Here is a 16,820-nt window from a genome sequence, read left to right as displayed (position 1 = left end):
CATATTAACTAATTGTAATTATCTAATTGAAAAAGAAACTTTGATTAACAAGATGATGGTTATAATCACGCTGCCAGATCTTGTACTATTAATTCTTAATTAAGTATTACGTCAGTTACGTGTTGATATCATAATATGTAAAACAAAATTATTAACCACAGTTCACTGTTTAATTTGATGCGTAATTATTTTTTATACTTGCTACAAATACAAATATTTAACTCAATCTTGATACGATTTTTTTCAGACACGAGCAACTTTCCATCGGAATTTTGGACATATTCGGCTTCGAAAACTTCGCCAGAAACTCATTTGAGCAATTATGTATCAACATCGCTAATGAACAAATTCAGTACTATTTCAATCAGCATATATTTACTTGGGAACAGCAGGAGTATATGGCTGAGGGAGTGCCGGTAGATCTTGTGGAGTTCTCAGATAATCGGCCAGTTCTAGATATGTTGTTGTCGCGGCCAATGGGTTTACTCGCTTTGCTTGATGAGGAAAGTCGGTTTCCGCGTTCAAATGACAGGAGTTTAATTGGTAAGCTACTTGATTTTTATTGATTATAGGATTAAGTCTTCTGCATAGTATAATAATATACTAATCATCTGAAACGTGGACTTGAGACATTTTTATCCATTTTATTCAATTTGTCCAGAAATGATTATGGATGTATACAAAATAGTTTTCTATCGTGTATAACGTGTCTAAATGTTCATGATTACAGAAAAGTTCCACGGTAACATCAAGAGTAAATACTACGTTAGGCCAAAGTCAGACGCTATATGCTTTGCAATCCATCACTTTGCTGGTCGCGTGGTGTACCAAGCTGACGGGTTTCTTGAGAAAAACCGGAACTTCTTACCACCAGAAGTTGTGCAGCTGATGCGGCAGAGTCAATTCGACATTATTCGATTCTTGTTCCAATGCCCAATAACGAAGACCGGCAATCTTTATTCACCGCTGCCGGGAGATGTAGATTCGAGAAGCTTAGAAAGCCCAACGACTGGTGATGTTCGGGTAATAGTTTTTTTTATGAGTGTAATAAATCAAATAAGAAATTTGATTACTAATATACCTTTAAAAGTCGTCTGTTATGTAATTAAGGGTTAATCAACTCTGGCCAACTAATCTTTAAACGTGAATAATATTAAATTTATACAATATCAAAGATTTAAAGATTTTCTTATATAATATTTTCCATTTAACATAATTTTGTTCCATTATATTCATTGCCATGGATAAACAATGCATTTATGTGAACACTTTTAACATCTGCAGGATCGTTTCAACAGTCGAGGTTTAGCGTCTCAGTCGCGAGCACAGCAGACTGTTTCCACATACTTCCGTTATTCTCTAATGGAGCTACTTCAGAAGATGGTCAGCGGAACGCCTCAGTTCGTGAGATGTCTCAAACCGAACGATTCCCGATCACCAAGGTACTTCGATTCGGCGAAAATCCTGAAACAATTGAGATATACCGGTGTCCTTGAAACGATTAGGATAAGGCAAAATGGATTTTCACATCGACTTACGTTTGAAGAATTCCTTAAGAGGTAAGCTACCAAAAACTGGCACATCTATTAGTAGTAATTTCGCACCCACTGCTTTACCGCAGCCACTCGATCAAAAGCATAATAAGGATCGAAAAAATTCAAATTATATCATTTACAAAACCTATATTGTATCTAGATATTATTATGCCAAAATTGTCCACTTATAACGCAATTGATTCTACTATTTTAATCTTTTATATATTGCAAAATTAACTTTTTGTTGCCACTTTGTTTTCAGGTACGGTTTCTTAGCATTTAATTTCAAGGAGGAAATAAAGCCAAACCGTGACTCCTGTCGTCTTTTGTTAGTGCGCCTAAAAATGGACGGATGGGCGCTCGGCAAATCCAAAGTATTCCTGAAGTATTATCACGTTGAAGTTCTTGCTAGGATTTATGAAGAGCAGGTAATTTTTTCCTTAATTCTCAGTTATTTATTAAAATTAGAAGTAATATTAAAATTAAAAGTTGTTATTAAAGCTTATCTCAAGTCAAGGTTAATTCTTGTTCTCCGTGAGAAAAATCCTTTTGTGTCGAAACGCAACTTGCCTTTGCAAGTGTTTATTAAAATCAAGAATTCAATTTAATTTTAATATTTTACTTATTTTTTATACGTCTTGTAATATCTTAATGTATTTACCTTGCAAGTGATGGTCATACAAATAAACGTGTACACCACTTGTGTCGGACGATAATTTAATCCAGAATTGTTTGTAGGTCAGACGGATGCATTGACTGCTTCGTCATAATTATCATTATTTCATTTACTATTACTATTCAAAGTACTACTTTTATGTATTCCAGACAGAGAAAGTAATTCTAGTCCACAAAAATGCATATATTCCTAATATATTTAGCTCAAAACAAAACCAAATGGTGATCTTTGGAGGAGGCCTTCACCCAATCTCGGATTTTTGCATTATTAAAGCTACTAACTAACTATTAATTAACAATAAACTTAAAAAAAAACCAACCGTACTAACATAAGAAATAGAAATTTAAAAAAAAAAATGCATTCTACACTCACAGCCCCACACTAGGACCTCCTGTGTGGTGGATGCCACGGACACACATCGACAAATACACAAACATCCAGACCCAGAAACAGAAATCTAAATTCATCATTTAGATGTCTGTCTGGCTGGGGATCGAACCCGGGACCATGTACGCGTCAGACCGGTATGGTGACCACTCCGCCACGCGGGTCGACAAAAAATGTAATGGTTGCAAGAAATGAAAAAGGGTTCATTCTATTTTTATTTTATTTATTTCTATTCCAGATAAAGAAAGTGATCCTATCCCAAGCGTGTGTCCGCGGCTGGCTGGCGCGGCGGCTGTACCGGCGGCTGCGCGCGCAGATGGCGATCTCGGTGCTGACGCTGCAGCGGCACGTGCGCGGCTGGCTCACCAGGAAGCGGCTCGAGGAGCGCCAGAGACAGCTCGCCATCGAGTTCCAGAGGGAACAGATGGCGCAGGACAGGAGATACCAAAAGTCTGGTGAGGAAAATAATTGTTTTATAAAAAGACATTTCATTTTGCGTAGGTTTGTCTTCGGTATTCGAAATAAGGAATGAAACCCCATTAAAGATTTAAGATATAAAAGCTATGGTTTCAGAATAATAGTTTTGCTAAAACATGTATTACTGATATTAACTTAATAATGTACACCATGTGGGAAAACTACCTGTTACCTATGTGATGTTTAGATTGCATGTGAAGTTGTGCATAAAATAAATGTTCTCATAGTGTGAATATGTTTTCAGCGTTTTCAGTCTAGTTTTAGAAGTAGTATCTCATTTACTTAACTTTGTCAAGCCTCGCTATTAATGAAGATATACAACTGAGATAAACAGAAGATATACCTTAATTTCTCTACATTACTCCAACTTATTTAAACATATCTTGATTTTAGGTGCTCCCAATAAAAACAAAGCTATGATAAAAGCAAAGGTAATGAGGCGAATGACATCAGACGACAGTGACTCCAATGAAACCAGCACGAGCAACAAGGAAAATATTGACTCCAACAAAGCTGCTGTTATTATACAAAGTCGTGAGTATCTAAGTATTTTATATTTTTTGAACAGTCACGCACGGGCTTAATTTAAACGTAAAGTAAAGTAAGTACGAATCTTCTTCACCTTGGGATTAAAGCACCACGATATTCAGCGAATTTATAATGTCATAGGTCTTTTATGAGGTTGTTTGGTGCAAGAAATCCCAATATTTCGTAAAATATTACTTAAAATCGTACATTCAGAAATATATTAAGTTGTTTTAACTACATTCTTCAGAACAAAAAACACAAACAGATGAATTTAATGTTTGCGGTATTTACTTAGTAGTCAGCAGAAAGAAAAATTATATGGCACTTTTGTTGTCGATAATCGATATATACGCATTTAATACTTAATTATTAAAATTCAATAAAAATACTATTTTTTATTAACTTAACTTTTATAATTAGAATCATGATCGTCGCTTTTTTCTTATTTATAAATACAAAAATATATATATGATTCGATTTTACAGTTACGCTTTAATTAAAGTTTCGCTGGTTTTATTCCATAAATTGTTATAGTTTTAATAGAGACGTAAAAACTTGTATAAATGCAACGGGAAGTCCAATTTACATTCACTTACTGATATTTCTAAAAGTTTAATGAACCGTGATAACGGCTAGTCACGCTACAACCTCGCGATACGGATACTATAAAAATGCTGGCCAAATTAAATTTATTCTGTTGATTTATGTTACACTTCGATTCTTTTATATTCCAAGCATTTGTTAGACTTGCGTATTTAGGTTTTTTTACAGTTGCATATGTATCTGAATACATACATTATCAATCGGAATAATAATAACCAAAATATGCTCCAAGTAAGAGTAAAAAGCAGGTTAACGTGATTTGTGTATATGTGATACAATAAGCAGACGAATAGTTCATGGACAAATTTCTCGGTTTCCCCAAGATTTCTATAAATTATGTCTTAATGTTATATGCTTTGGCTATCTTAATAGCGAGCTCAACGTGGGATTCGAAAGTTGAACCCTGGCGCTAGCGATAGATTTTAAATTCGTAGACTAACTTTGAAGATCCGTTAGGACAGTGGGGCAGTAATTGGGTAACAACGATATAAAATTGTATCAGAATATTATTTTTGGACAACGTGACACTGACAACATACACCACATGTAAATTAACATTTAGGGGGCACTCATTAATCACATGAGGCGTTTTTGGGGGAAAGTTGAGCCAAATCTCTCGACGTTTCACCAGAGGGAGGGGGGTATCGGAAAATGGCTAAAACGTGTCACGTAATTAATGGATGTCCTTACTTGCGTAGACTACCGCGGGTACACGGCGCGGCGCAAAGCGAAGGGCCCCGCGCCGCCGCCGCCCGCGCGCTCGCCGCCGCCCGCGCCGCGCCGCCTGCAGCGCTACTCCGTGCAGGAGCGCGCCGCGCAGCTGCAGACCTTCGCTGACCAGGTAACACTTGGGATTGTATCTGTAGTTCCGATACTAGAATAGGGCTACGGTATCCCCTGCCTGTCGTAAGAGGCAACTAAAAGACGACTTCCGGGGTAGCGGGCGGTCAGAGTTGAAGCTTGAACCGCCCGGCCAGTGATCCCGGGAAGGAAGGCGGCATGTGTGGCCGCATGTCGTTGGGTATGGCGAACGTATGCTCACCTGGGCGGAGCCTGACGGAGCAGCCCGCTAGGAGGACTCCGGTTGCGTTCCTTGGAGATCCCGGCGTCCTCTACGCTGCGCCGAGGACGGTCACCGGGGGGTTTTAGTGCAGTAAGAATCATACATAGCCCCGTGTCGCTCCCACGGCATTTTGAAGGTTTCCCCTCAAAAATAATAATTAAGCCTTAATGAAAACGTAACATGGAATGATACGTGGAACAGCATGACCTAGACTATTCATATCACACTGAGCCAGGTAGAAAGATCCTGTATACCCTACTGGAAGGACACGACACTCCTGGACCAAGGGACATTATTCTGCTGAAGAAAATTGCCCTTGTTGTCAAAGTAAAATAAATCTTAAGCAGTAATGAATTAGAATAAAATAACTGAAGGTATTTAGTAATTTTATTGCATTTTTTCCTAATATTTAAATATTACTTATCAAATCTACCTATGGCCTATTTCTTATATTTCAGGTACACGAGAAAAATAAAGAAGTGCACAAAAACCTAAGAAGGAATAAACCAGGCATCAAGCTAAATGAAATACAGAGACCGCCGAGCGACTATCAGGCACCTCCTGGCTTCGCAATAATTCCGGCCCTCATGAGAGAAGAGCCGTCGAAGGCTGAGCAGGAAGCCAGTAGACTATCCAGGTAAGAGTTCTTTAACCGTACTAATAAAACTACATCAGAATATAGTAAATAACTCGAGCAAACTACGGACTCAGCAATATACGGAATGGAAACAGCTGCTGTCAGTCTTTAGTTGTACTATGGTATTAATAAAAATACGTTCAAACTTCAAAGTTATGGTTACCATTGCTACCGTATACAGAAAGGTGTTAGAACTATTCATGGTGCGCTAAAAGCAACACCACCGTCCCATTCTGTATTCTTGGTCTATTTGGACTGGTTTTAGTCAAGTATTTCAATTTTAATTGTTTGCAATTCATAACTTCAGATGAGACTCTTTTTATGAAGGGTCGGAATGGAAGACTGCTCATTTGCTTCTGCAATTTCAAATAATTTAATAGAGTAAAACCACAAAATCAAATCCCTCTGTATAATGTTGGATTATTTAAAAAATCTTTGATTACTTATTAATTATTTAAAAATTTTTGAAATAAGTCGTTTTACCGTTCATGCTTTCTTAATCGGATTTTGGAACAGTCCTTCGCCAGAATATGACACGTCGACAGATCCGTGGGTGTCACCTAAAAGAGACAAATCTTGTCCCAGGTTTGTTTATATTGTTAATTCTTAATCGTACGATTCACACTACTTCCTATGGCATTAAAATGTCGGTGAAATGTTATCAATATTTTTTTTCATTTTTTCATATAATGATAATTCTAATAACATGAAGATTACTCGTTAGCGTCTTCAGTTGCTATATTATAGTTAGTTTAAATTGATGCAGTAAGATCAACAGAGTCAAACCCCTTTGTGTAATGTTTCATAATTTAAAAAGACAATGATTACTTTTTATATTTTGTAAAATCTTTTTACCGTTTATGCTTCCTTAATGGGATTCTGGAACAGTCCATCGCCAGAATATTACACGCATTCGACAGCTCCGTGGGTCTCGCCCAAAAGAGATAAATCTTATCCCAGGTTTGTTTATATTATGTCTTAATCGCTAGTCATATCTATGATTAACTATATAATATTCCTAATAATATTCTATTAGGATATTTTATTAGAAATCGGGCTTTTCTATACTTCTGTACTTACAGACTTTCTATTACGTTGAAAAAGTGCCGATGACAAAATATCAATATTACGCCTCAACGACACAATAAGTGGTGCCACCACCACCACTTATTTACCACCATCCTAAGGTGATATTATTACTCAGGTTCTAGTTCATTTAACTAATTTAACATGCGACTTAATCGTGTCTCATTCACAGTTCAAAGATTCAAGAAGATGGACAGCAGCGACATTTTACAATATATTCATTTAATACGCAAAATCTTCCATTATACATTTATGCTGCATAAAAGAAATTTAGAAGTAAGATTAGCCGAAAAAGTACACTCGTGTCACGTTTCACGACAGAATAAACTTGTACCTCTTTTTGAAGGTGGTAGAACCTTTTGTGGTTCGACTCTGCCGGCGGTACCGCCACGCCTATTTCTACCTCATAACAGCAGCGTTAATCGCTGCTGTGTTCTGGTTTGAAGGGTGAGGTAACGGAGACATAGTTTTCCGAGGCATTCCAGTTTAGTCCTCAGGGCGGCGCATCTGTGGCCGACTTCAGGTAGGAATACCTAATTCAATCTAGGGTTGATTACAGATGTCCATGGGCGGCAGTAGCCACTTACCATCAGGTGGACTGCATGCTCGTCTGCTACTCCTATATTTTATATAGAAAGTTTATATGACAAATAAAATTTTGCAAAGAATGAAGGACGCGTGAAAATGAATACTAGCAGGAAAATAACTATAACAAAAAAAAATAACGTAAGAAATAAATTACATTTGCAGACATAACCCCGAGGCGAGCTACGGCGAAGAGCGGCACCTGCAAGCCAACCAGAACTGGCAGAACGTGCCCCGCGGCCGCTGCGGCGGACTCGTCAGGTACGACCAGTTCGACCTGGAAAGATACTGGCCTTAAATCCAGACGCAGCATAATTGTGGGGGGGGGGGTCACAGGGCGTAGGGTCACAGGGGAAAGCCAGGCGCAATCGCAGCATAAAATTGGGGGGAGGGAGGTCACAGGGGAAATTTGCTTAATTTAGGCCACTTTTGTTCTAGCGCGTTTTAAATGTATATTTTAGTATTTATTGTAAAGTCGAGCATATCCTCTCCGCTACCCCTGAGACCGAGGACTTGACTCTTCTCCAGGGCGACAGGGTTTCTCCAAGAAAAAAAGCTGACTAAGTGCGAGTTGGACTTTGGGGGGGGATCCACTGTGACCCTTTGTGTGCTTAAAGCCATGAACCATTTAATAATCCTTTCTTCTGTGCATGCTTTACGTTTGGAGATGAATTAGGTATGATATTCATGCAACTAAGTAGTGCAGTTATCTGAAAGAAGTAAACTCCATTCAATACTCATAGTTTTAGCAGATTATAGTAAGAAGGTTCGACCACCATCATTTATTCATAGATACAGTTTTTGGATTACGGTGAATGGTATGATTTATAATATAGGAGTAGCAGACGAGCATGCTGTCCACCTGATGGTAAGTGGCTACTGCAGGCTATGAACATCTGTAATCAACCCCAAATAAAATTAGATTCCTACCTCAGTTTGACCACAGATGCGTTGCTATCCATGAGGACCAAACGGGAACGTCCCGGATAAGTATGTCTCCCTTGCCAGAACCTTCAACACAGGAATACAGCAGCTATTAACACTTTTGTTAAAGGCAGAAAAATGGTCTAATGAAAATCATAGATTCATTTACAGCACTAATTATTTACTCATATACTTCAAGCAAAGATAGTAATTTTCTGAGCTCATTGTTTAATATTGTCTAACTTACATAGACAGTATTATCAATCTTGTCAAAAAACATGAATTAAAATGTAAATAATTTAGCATAATGAGCAGCGAAATGGCGTTATAATGGCAAATTAATTCCAAATTCCTAAAACAAAATTAGTTAGAATATTAACGCCTAGAATCACATTCATAATTTCCGCACCGCGGCACATGTTCTGAAACTGTTAATGTTAATTGCAGTAATAAAATTAGCCAGCTGGTGAGACAGACGCAGAAGTCGGAGCCGCCTCCGAAGCCGGTCTACAATCCCGCTCACGACCCCGAGTCAGATCTGCGGAAGATTCTCCGAAACTCTCCTGAAATCCTGGCCACGCCCATTTTTAGCTCCGACGAGGACTACACGGAAGGGCCGTTCCGGTTCAAACAACTGTTGCGACCAACTTTAGGGCCGACGGAAAGTTTGCGGAAGAGAGTACGGAACTCGTCCGGACAGAGCCCGTGGATGTCGGACAGTTCGCAAGACAGCTCCAGTTCCAAACAGGCTTTATATAACAAACGGAGGCCACAGATCTGCATGGGTGTTTATTATAATTAGTTAATTTAATTTAATACTGTAATTATATAGAAATAACTTTCCATTATAAGGAAGAGTAATTTGAACGATAAAGAAATAAAATATGCTAACCAAAGTCAGATAGTTTTACATTTGTATGAAAATATATCTTTTATCAGAACCTAAATTAGTTACAGTTTTAACGAAAAATTATTATTATTACTACACCAAATAAAGACAGAAAGGCATGAAATAAAAAAAGCGAACTAAAATGTATAGATAATTATTATTCTGAAATTGTATGGTTGTAAATATGCAGCTTGAGTTTAAATAATTTATTTGTACGGGTCAATCACCTTCGCCACTCGGTTCAATAAATACATAAATTGTGAAATTTGATTAATTTAATTAATTAATAAATGGACATTAAATTTTAATATACAGTTATTGTATTGTATTTTTTAAGATAACATTTTATTGTATTTTATTTAATGCCGTGGCTAACGCTTCCGAGTATTGTTGTTAAAAATATTGTTTGATGATTGAGCGCAATAATTGATTTTACCAAATGTTTCGTTTCAATTACTCAAACGAAAAATAACTCAAACATGTATAGATGATTAAACATTTTAGATGATTAGAGAGGGAATTTAAAACATGTTTCTTGTTTCAAAAGTGTATCATTTATATATAGCATATACATATTTTTATTTAGTAAAATAAGTCTATGTGAATTATCTGGAGGCACGGCAGTGCCTCCGCCAAGTCGAGCCTACCTTTGTACTTAACAATTACGATAAATAATGAGGTGACTTTTTTAACATACTTAGAGTGCAATAAATGTTTTTTTTTAATAATACCTTAGCCAATATAAATGTATGTATGTTTTGTAATACTTACGTGTGTAATTACACTAAATTAAAATGCAAATATGCTACCACCAATACTAGAATTAATATTTTGCTGTAAAATATTACCAAAGTATTCATAACCTTCATAATAATGTTCAAAGAGAATAAACTATACATTTATAAATTGTTTGCTACTTAAAATATTTTTTAGTTGTCTGAATTAAATTTTTTTATAGATTCAATATACATTTTGAATTAACAATCTTTTAAATTAAAAACGTAGCAAAGTTTTAAGACATTCAGTTTCTTTAACTTCAGCATTTAATTTATGTTAAATACATAGAACTAAAATAGGTTTTATTATAGTGTTGATTACTGAGGTTCAATCTTTTTTTCTCACAATAGATATATGAAGTGTATTTGTATTGAATTTATTAAATGAAATCATTGACAAGTTTTGTGATAATGTGCCAATGATTATGCATAAGTTTTATTATATAAGTAAATATATTGGTGTCTACTAAGATCTTGTTATTTCCTTTAAGCATCAGATTGAATAAAGCATACTTCAATATTGAAACTATTCGTATTATTCATTAAAATCCTCGTTCCCAAATCTAACAACGATTCCGATACTTCCCCCTCTCAAAGCTAGAGCAAAACTATCAACGAATCAAAGCAAGCCATCGGTCGATCGGATGCCTCGTTACTCCGGTAATACATTCCTGGAATAAAGACGAAAAAATCGTGTGTACGTTTATAATTGGCGTTCGCAATCAAAACAAAATAAAATCTTCGAGTTGTAGTTTTATATCCCCGCGGCGGTGAGTACGGCGGCACGCGCGGTGTGTTTACGGCGCGCCGCGCGGACACGTGACCGCGGCCGCGCGGCGCGCGCCGGCGCAGTCGCGCGCGCGCCCGCCGCCCGCCATGGCCGGCAGCCCGCACGACTACCTCGCGCGCGTGCAGACCCGCTCCATCGAGAGAACGCTACTCCCGCTCATCAAGCAGGTACGATACCCTCGCATGCACCGCTTTCTCGCTTCCGACGCGGTCCTCGCGGCCCGTGACGTTTCCTCGCCTCGCCGCTCCGGCGCGGTGGCCCTCTGACGTCGCCCCTTGCGCCGACGACGTCGGCCTCCATGTCGGCATAACCGTGGAACTATTTTCGGAGCGCGCTTTCGTCGATCGACGACGTCGCCCGGCGAATTTCGCGCGTCGGATGACGCCAGAATTTCCCGCCCCGGCGACTATCTGTTGCACGGGAGGCCGCGCAGCCGCGGTGGCGGCGGGCGCCGTTGGCGCCCTTTTCGAACGCCTCGCTCGGAGTCGAACCGCAACCGAACCCACGGAGCGGAGGACGAGCCGGATGGCTTCCCCCGCGTAAACGCAGCTGCGACGATGCACGTGGCGGGAGTTTTAGACTAGTTTTTGGTAAAGTTGGAAGTCGGAGAAGGTTGACGGAGGCGATGGGCGGGCGGCCACGTGCACCGATGGAGGGCGGGCGCGCGGGGCGGGGGAGGCGGCGGATCGATGCCCCGGGCCCGTCAGTGCCGCGGCGGACGCGGGCAGAGCGGCGCGGTGCCGCAGCGACACGCAGCGCCACGGAGCACGTGTGCGCGCCCGCGCCAGCGCGCCGCCGAGCGCGCGCCCACCCTCCGCGCGCACAGCATAGCCATGGACGCGCTCTCCGATGACGACGAGTACGCGCGCCGGGAGCCTCAGGTACGTTCTTGGGGCAGGTCGTGCTCCTCGTACTCCTTGATCATGTCCTGTCGAGGCTCAGCTGATGTGCATGTCGTTCGAGTAGCTGGAGGGAAAACGCGCAACAAGTAATCACAATAAAGAAGCTTGCGTGCATTGATGACCTTGATCGAAGCTTTCAGCCGCAGAGGTCTTACGGCGGCCCTCTCTGTCTAAGACATCGCGAAAGGGGTCTTAAGATAAAATGTCCATGATTAGAAATATTATTTTCTTATTCAATTAATCAGACATTAATTGAGTACTTGTTATAACTGACTTATTGATATCATAATATTTATTTACCTACATACTAAACTAATAAGGCTTCCTTATTAAAATTGAAACTATTTGTTACCATAAAGTTATTGCTATAGACGGCAATTAAAGATAAGACGGTTTGCGTACCCTTCTATAAAGAAGGAAGTAAATAATAGACCTAATGTTTATATTCTATTTTTCTGATGTCTTAATACCTAGTAGCTAGGTACATTTAAGGTAAGGAAATACCTTTTCATGGTACATTTAAGGTAAGGAAATACCTTTTACGATGTAACATAAGGAATCTTTTACAAAATCTTTCATAAAAGTTTCTAAACCTACAATCGTTTAAAAAGTGTAAATAGCAATGAAATGATTAAAACTTCAAATATCTTTGTTCATACTACTCGACTTTAAATCTGCCCTCAGTTATTTTAAATCATGAAATAAAAGGGAACGAGGAGAAAAGATAATATAGGTATAATATAAAATGGCTCAGTTTATCAAGGTATTACGTTCTTATTAGTGATCGAAGGGTATTACCTATTTTTTCTTTGGATAATAAAGTATCATTTGATAATAAAACTTAATAAATATAGAATTTCTTAAAATATTTGTCTACAACAAACCATACGAATTTCGACATAAATTTAAACAGAAAAATGCAGTAGGGAAAAATTCCGTTGACAAAACTTGTGCTCTTCCCGAAACTTCACAAAAACATTAGCAACTTTTATTTCAAAAATATTTAAAAGTCCTATATCTAAAAATGATCCTCCTATCATGGAAGCGCCATTTAAGACGCTTTTTTATAATATAGGAGTAGCAGATGAGCACACAGTCCTAGTAAGTGGCTATTACCACCCATAGAAATCTATAATCAACCCCAGGTAAGATTAGATATTCCTACATGAGGTCGGCCACAGATGCGCCGCTACCCCTGACGACTAAGCTGGAACGCCTCAGAAAAGTATGTCTCCCTTACCACACCCTTTACACCAGAACACAGCAGCGCTAAACACTGCTGTTATGGGGCAGAAATAGGTGTGACGGTGATGCCTCCGGAGTCAAACCACAAATGGTTCTACCACTTTCAGAAATATATTTGATTACTGATTAAAGAAAAAACATAAGTTATATTATATATTCCGTCAGAACAATAGCTAACAAAGATCTGACAGTAGCAGGCTTAATAAGTAGATGTAGTACATACTCTTTAATCTTATATTCCTAGCAACAGTGATGTAATTACTAAATTAATTAAAACCAATATTCCAACTTCGCCGATTACGAAGTATCACGAGCATTTGCGGTAACAACTCCTTACGGTTACATCAACTCAATTCGTGTCAAAATCCAAGTAAATTAAGTCGGAGACAAATACAGTATAGGTATATAGAGTGGGCAGTGGACTATTCGACACCGTATTATGACGTTAGTTCCATCCCTTATTTTATGTAAGTTTAAAATAGGTATCGATCTAAAGTTGAGGGTTGTTTTTGTTATAAAAAAACAAGCAATCCACCAGATACTACTTAAGGGGTAACTTTAAGTTTTTTGACACTTTGACACCAAGGAAGGTACGAGTATAACTCAATTGATTAATAATAATCGGGTGGTATTAGTACAACATCATATGGGTACTTTGGTATTTAGTAGACTTAGGTTAAAACACTACACTCACATAAGCAAAGAACAATAATAGTCGTAGTAAGATTTACAACTTAGGAGAATCTTACAAGTTTTTATTAAAATACATGATTCCTAAGTAAGTAGAAAAGTAAGACCTAGATTCGCTTCCCAACTCAGCTGAAAATTAGACTATTAGTTAGATATCTCACTTAACTCCTTTCAAAATGTTTTCTTAGATTCTTAAGCTTTCATAAATCGTTTTATTCATGTATTCAACTACTTATTATATAAATGTTAGCTTAAATTATTTGCAGTAATTTATTTGCGTTAATTTTAAAGCTCCGTTCTCCGTGAATTTGTTAAGCGAAGGGTTAAGCTATTCAAAAGACTTCGTTTGAAAGACCAAGCTTCGCTAATAGGCACATCTATAATACAGGTAAAAGATAAACAGACGAGAACTCCGTTTGAGTTAGTTTGACTTACTCATGCATAAATGTTTTGAGGGGTGTAAAAATATTACTACAAAGACAAATTTTCACTTTAAACCAGGAGTGTTTTATTTGATAAAACGGAAGTAGAAATGTGCAATACACAAATACATAAAAATGTGCGCACACGCACACGCACACGAGCGGAAAAAACTGTGATCCGTTAATTATGTTAATCCGTAATAAATTATTACTCGTTTATTTCAAAAATATTTTCTTGGGCAAAAATGATTATCAATTTTTAGTAAAGTTATAAAAAAATATTTGCCTTTAAAGAAATAACTAGTAATATACCTTACCCATCCTTGGCAGCATCAAATCAATATTTCTATTTGATAAATCTTTGTGATATCTATCATCCCCCTAGGGGTGGCTGGATCTCATAATGGGAACATTGAACTGTAAAGCTGAAATGGAAAATGTCAGCCGCAATGGGAAAACTAATGAAATATTTTCCAAGTTGTATTGTCTAAATATTTTTCATAAAACCCTGAATGCGTTCTGTCTATTATTGGATGATTATATGATGTCGATGCAGATACCGATAAAATGCCTTTCTTTTGTCCAGTTTTTCTGTTCGTTTATAGAGAGTTAAAAAATAAGTAATTTGGTAAAACAATACATCTACTTAATATACGACAGATTGACATTAAAATACCGTCTTACATATACATTTCAAAGAAGTGATTAAGCATCTCACAGGTATAGTTACAGCCGAAAATGATTCGGTAAGCGCTGGAAGGCTTGCGACTTGAATGTTATACATTATTCATTAATCGTTGGCGGCGACTCTTCTCATTCCACTCAACTCTTAACTCATAATCATCATGACTGTGATGTTGGAAAATATGCAAAATTCCTTCAACAGTTAAACGTAGATAGGTAAGGTAGAATGATAAGAGAAAATGTCAGATCATATTCAAACTTTACGCCCTATGATTGCTTTGACGAAGATATTCTGTAATCCGTTAATAAACTAATTTCAAAATAACCGTCCAGTTATTCTAAAATATTTTTATTTAAAGGTATTTAATAGTAAATTTCTATAAACACTGTAGGTAGGTGTAAAAATACCAAAGATAATTATGGAAATGAAGCAATCGAGCATTTTCGACAGCATGATTACGAGTAAATTGGCAACTGTTAATGATAACTGATGCAATTGAAATGCCCTGTTCATTCAAATATGTGTGAAAGGAAAACATTTTTTATATTTCACAAAGAGCAATGATGGTATGAAGTAAACCTGATGGTAAGTAGCATCTGCCACCAATGTAGATTCATAATCAACGCTAGATATGATAAAAATCTTATATGCGGTCAGACATAAATATTTATTCTTAGGATTCAATTTGGACGCTTCGTATAAGTGTCTCTCCTTATAAACCAGAACATACCCGCTCTTAAAACTTGTTATTAATAAGACATGTAGCGGCAGTGCTTCTGAAGCAGAACCAAGAAGGGTTCACTTTTATTAAAAATGCATGTTTCTTACAGATTAGTAGTCTGGTGGCGACTCGGGGCGAGGCAGCGGGGGGAGCAGCGGTGCAGCGTGTGGGTGCCGCGGTGTGCTGTGCCGTGGAGCGCTTCGTGGCTGTGGGGGAGACCATCGCCGACGACAACCCTGACGTGCGCCACAGCATGGTCCTCGCGTGCAAGGAGGCGCGGGCCGCAGGTCAGTTTCTTTATTTTTAAGTGTCGACTTTGCGAAAATGACACACGTCCTTGTATCTTTATCGATTTTATATTCCTACCACAATAGAATGTGACTCACCGAAAGGTACCAAGAATTGAAGTAAGGATTATTAAAATAAGTGTAGGAAAACAGAAAGCCCCTAGTGGAAGTTTTCTGCAATTAATTCATTGATAAATGGTTCAGGCACAGGTGCAAGCTTGCTGTAGACTGCTATTAAATATAAAGAACTTTACGTTTACAGGTTTGACACAGAGCTGTTACAAATTATGCGTCTGAAAAGAAATATTGTAAACTTTTATTTCATTCTATATACCATAGCACAATACCCAAGTTTAAACTGTTAATAACAGTAAATCTTATTAGCAATAAAGGGTAGTATGTTTAATAAGAAAGCGTACTGTAACCCCGTTGCGAATACGATCGCGTGCAAGAAAGCGCGTGCCGAGCCCTCGATGGCTCACTAATTCAGAACTTAAGCACCATTAAATCCAGTATAACTCTAGTAACTCACGACCGCTCAAATTGCTGCTAATTAGAACTGATTTAATGGTCTGCTGTATATGTTCACATGGAAGTTGTAATAAGTTTGTGAAGTCTTCGCTTTTTACGTCTTGTTTGAATGATAGGTGGTTTTCTTTTCCTTAAAAGATTTTCCTTGCTACTCCCTTACCTTCCAGTTGGAGCTTACACCACTATGGGTCTCTAATGCCAACTATTTTTACAATCAATATGCTGGATAAAAAACAAAAACGATCAGTAGTTCTTGGAGTATAAGAAATTTAAGAGAAAATGCAAAATTAACTAAAACACATCTATTTTACTGGTATAGCTTAACCAGTCAGTTACCAGTGTTTTGCACAACACTGTTGCCTTTAATGGAGTCCAAAATAC

The 16,820-nt window shown here is 38.0% G+C and overlaps 2 protein-coding genes across 4 annotated transcripts in view; both read left to right on the top strand.

Moving 5' to 3' along the window:
- Window positions 1–10,692, top strand: part of LOC140753598 (myosin-IIIb) — a 48,271-nt gene extending 37,579 nt beyond the window's left edge. The window contains exons 12-23 of one of the 3 annotated variants that reach the window (XM_073088336.1): window positions 248–543; window positions 731–1,023; window positions 1,285–1,559; window positions 1,798–1,963; window positions 2,837–3,053; window positions 3,469–3,609; window positions 4,905–5,047; window positions 5,728–5,906; window positions 6,423–6,491; window positions 6,795–6,866; window positions 7,743–7,838; window positions 8,949–10,692. In XM_073088336.1, the coding sequence (XP_072944437.1) occupies window positions 248–543; window positions 731–1,023; window positions 1,285–1,559; window positions 1,798–1,963; window positions 2,837–3,053; window positions 3,469–3,609; window positions 4,905–5,047; window positions 5,728–5,906; window positions 6,423–6,491; window positions 6,795–6,866; window positions 7,743–7,838; window positions 8,949–9,303 (2,302 nt within the window). In that variant the 3' untranslated portion in view covers window positions 9,304–10,692. The remainder of the gene's footprint in view (window positions 1–247; window positions 544–730; window positions 1,024–1,284; window positions 1,560–1,797; window positions 1,964–2,836; window positions 3,054–3,468; window positions 3,610–4,904; window positions 5,048–5,727; window positions 5,907–6,422; window positions 6,492–6,794; window positions 6,867–7,742; window positions 7,839–8,948) is intronic. The other 2 variants (XM_073088343.1, XM_073088352.1) reach the window with 2 other exon arrangements.
- A 909-nt stretch (window positions 10,693–11,601) lies between these two features.
- alpha-Catr (alpha-catenin related) overlaps window positions 11,602–16,820 on the top strand; it is an 86,915-nt gene continuing 81,696 nt past the window's right edge. The window contains exons 1-2 of the mRNA XM_073088287.1: window positions 11,602–11,837; window positions 15,731–15,908. Of these exons, the coding sequence (XP_072944388.1) occupies window positions 11,646–11,837; window positions 15,731–15,908 (370 nt within the window). The 5' untranslated portion in view covers window positions 11,602–11,645. The remainder of the gene's footprint in view (window positions 11,838–15,730; window positions 15,909–16,820) is intronic.

The sequence above is a fragment of the Epargyreus clarus genome, unplaced genomic scaffold, assembly GCF_041222505.1.
Source record: "Epargyreus clarus isolate Ecla_fem2 unplaced genomic scaffold, WU_Ecla_fem_2.2 ptg000003l, whole genome shotgun sequence".
Lineage (NCBI taxonomy): Eukaryota > Metazoa > Arthropoda > Insecta > Lepidoptera > Hesperiidae > Epargyreus > Epargyreus clarus.
Note: the sequence above shows the minus strand (reverse complement) of the source record. Positions and strands in the feature narration are given on the sequence as shown.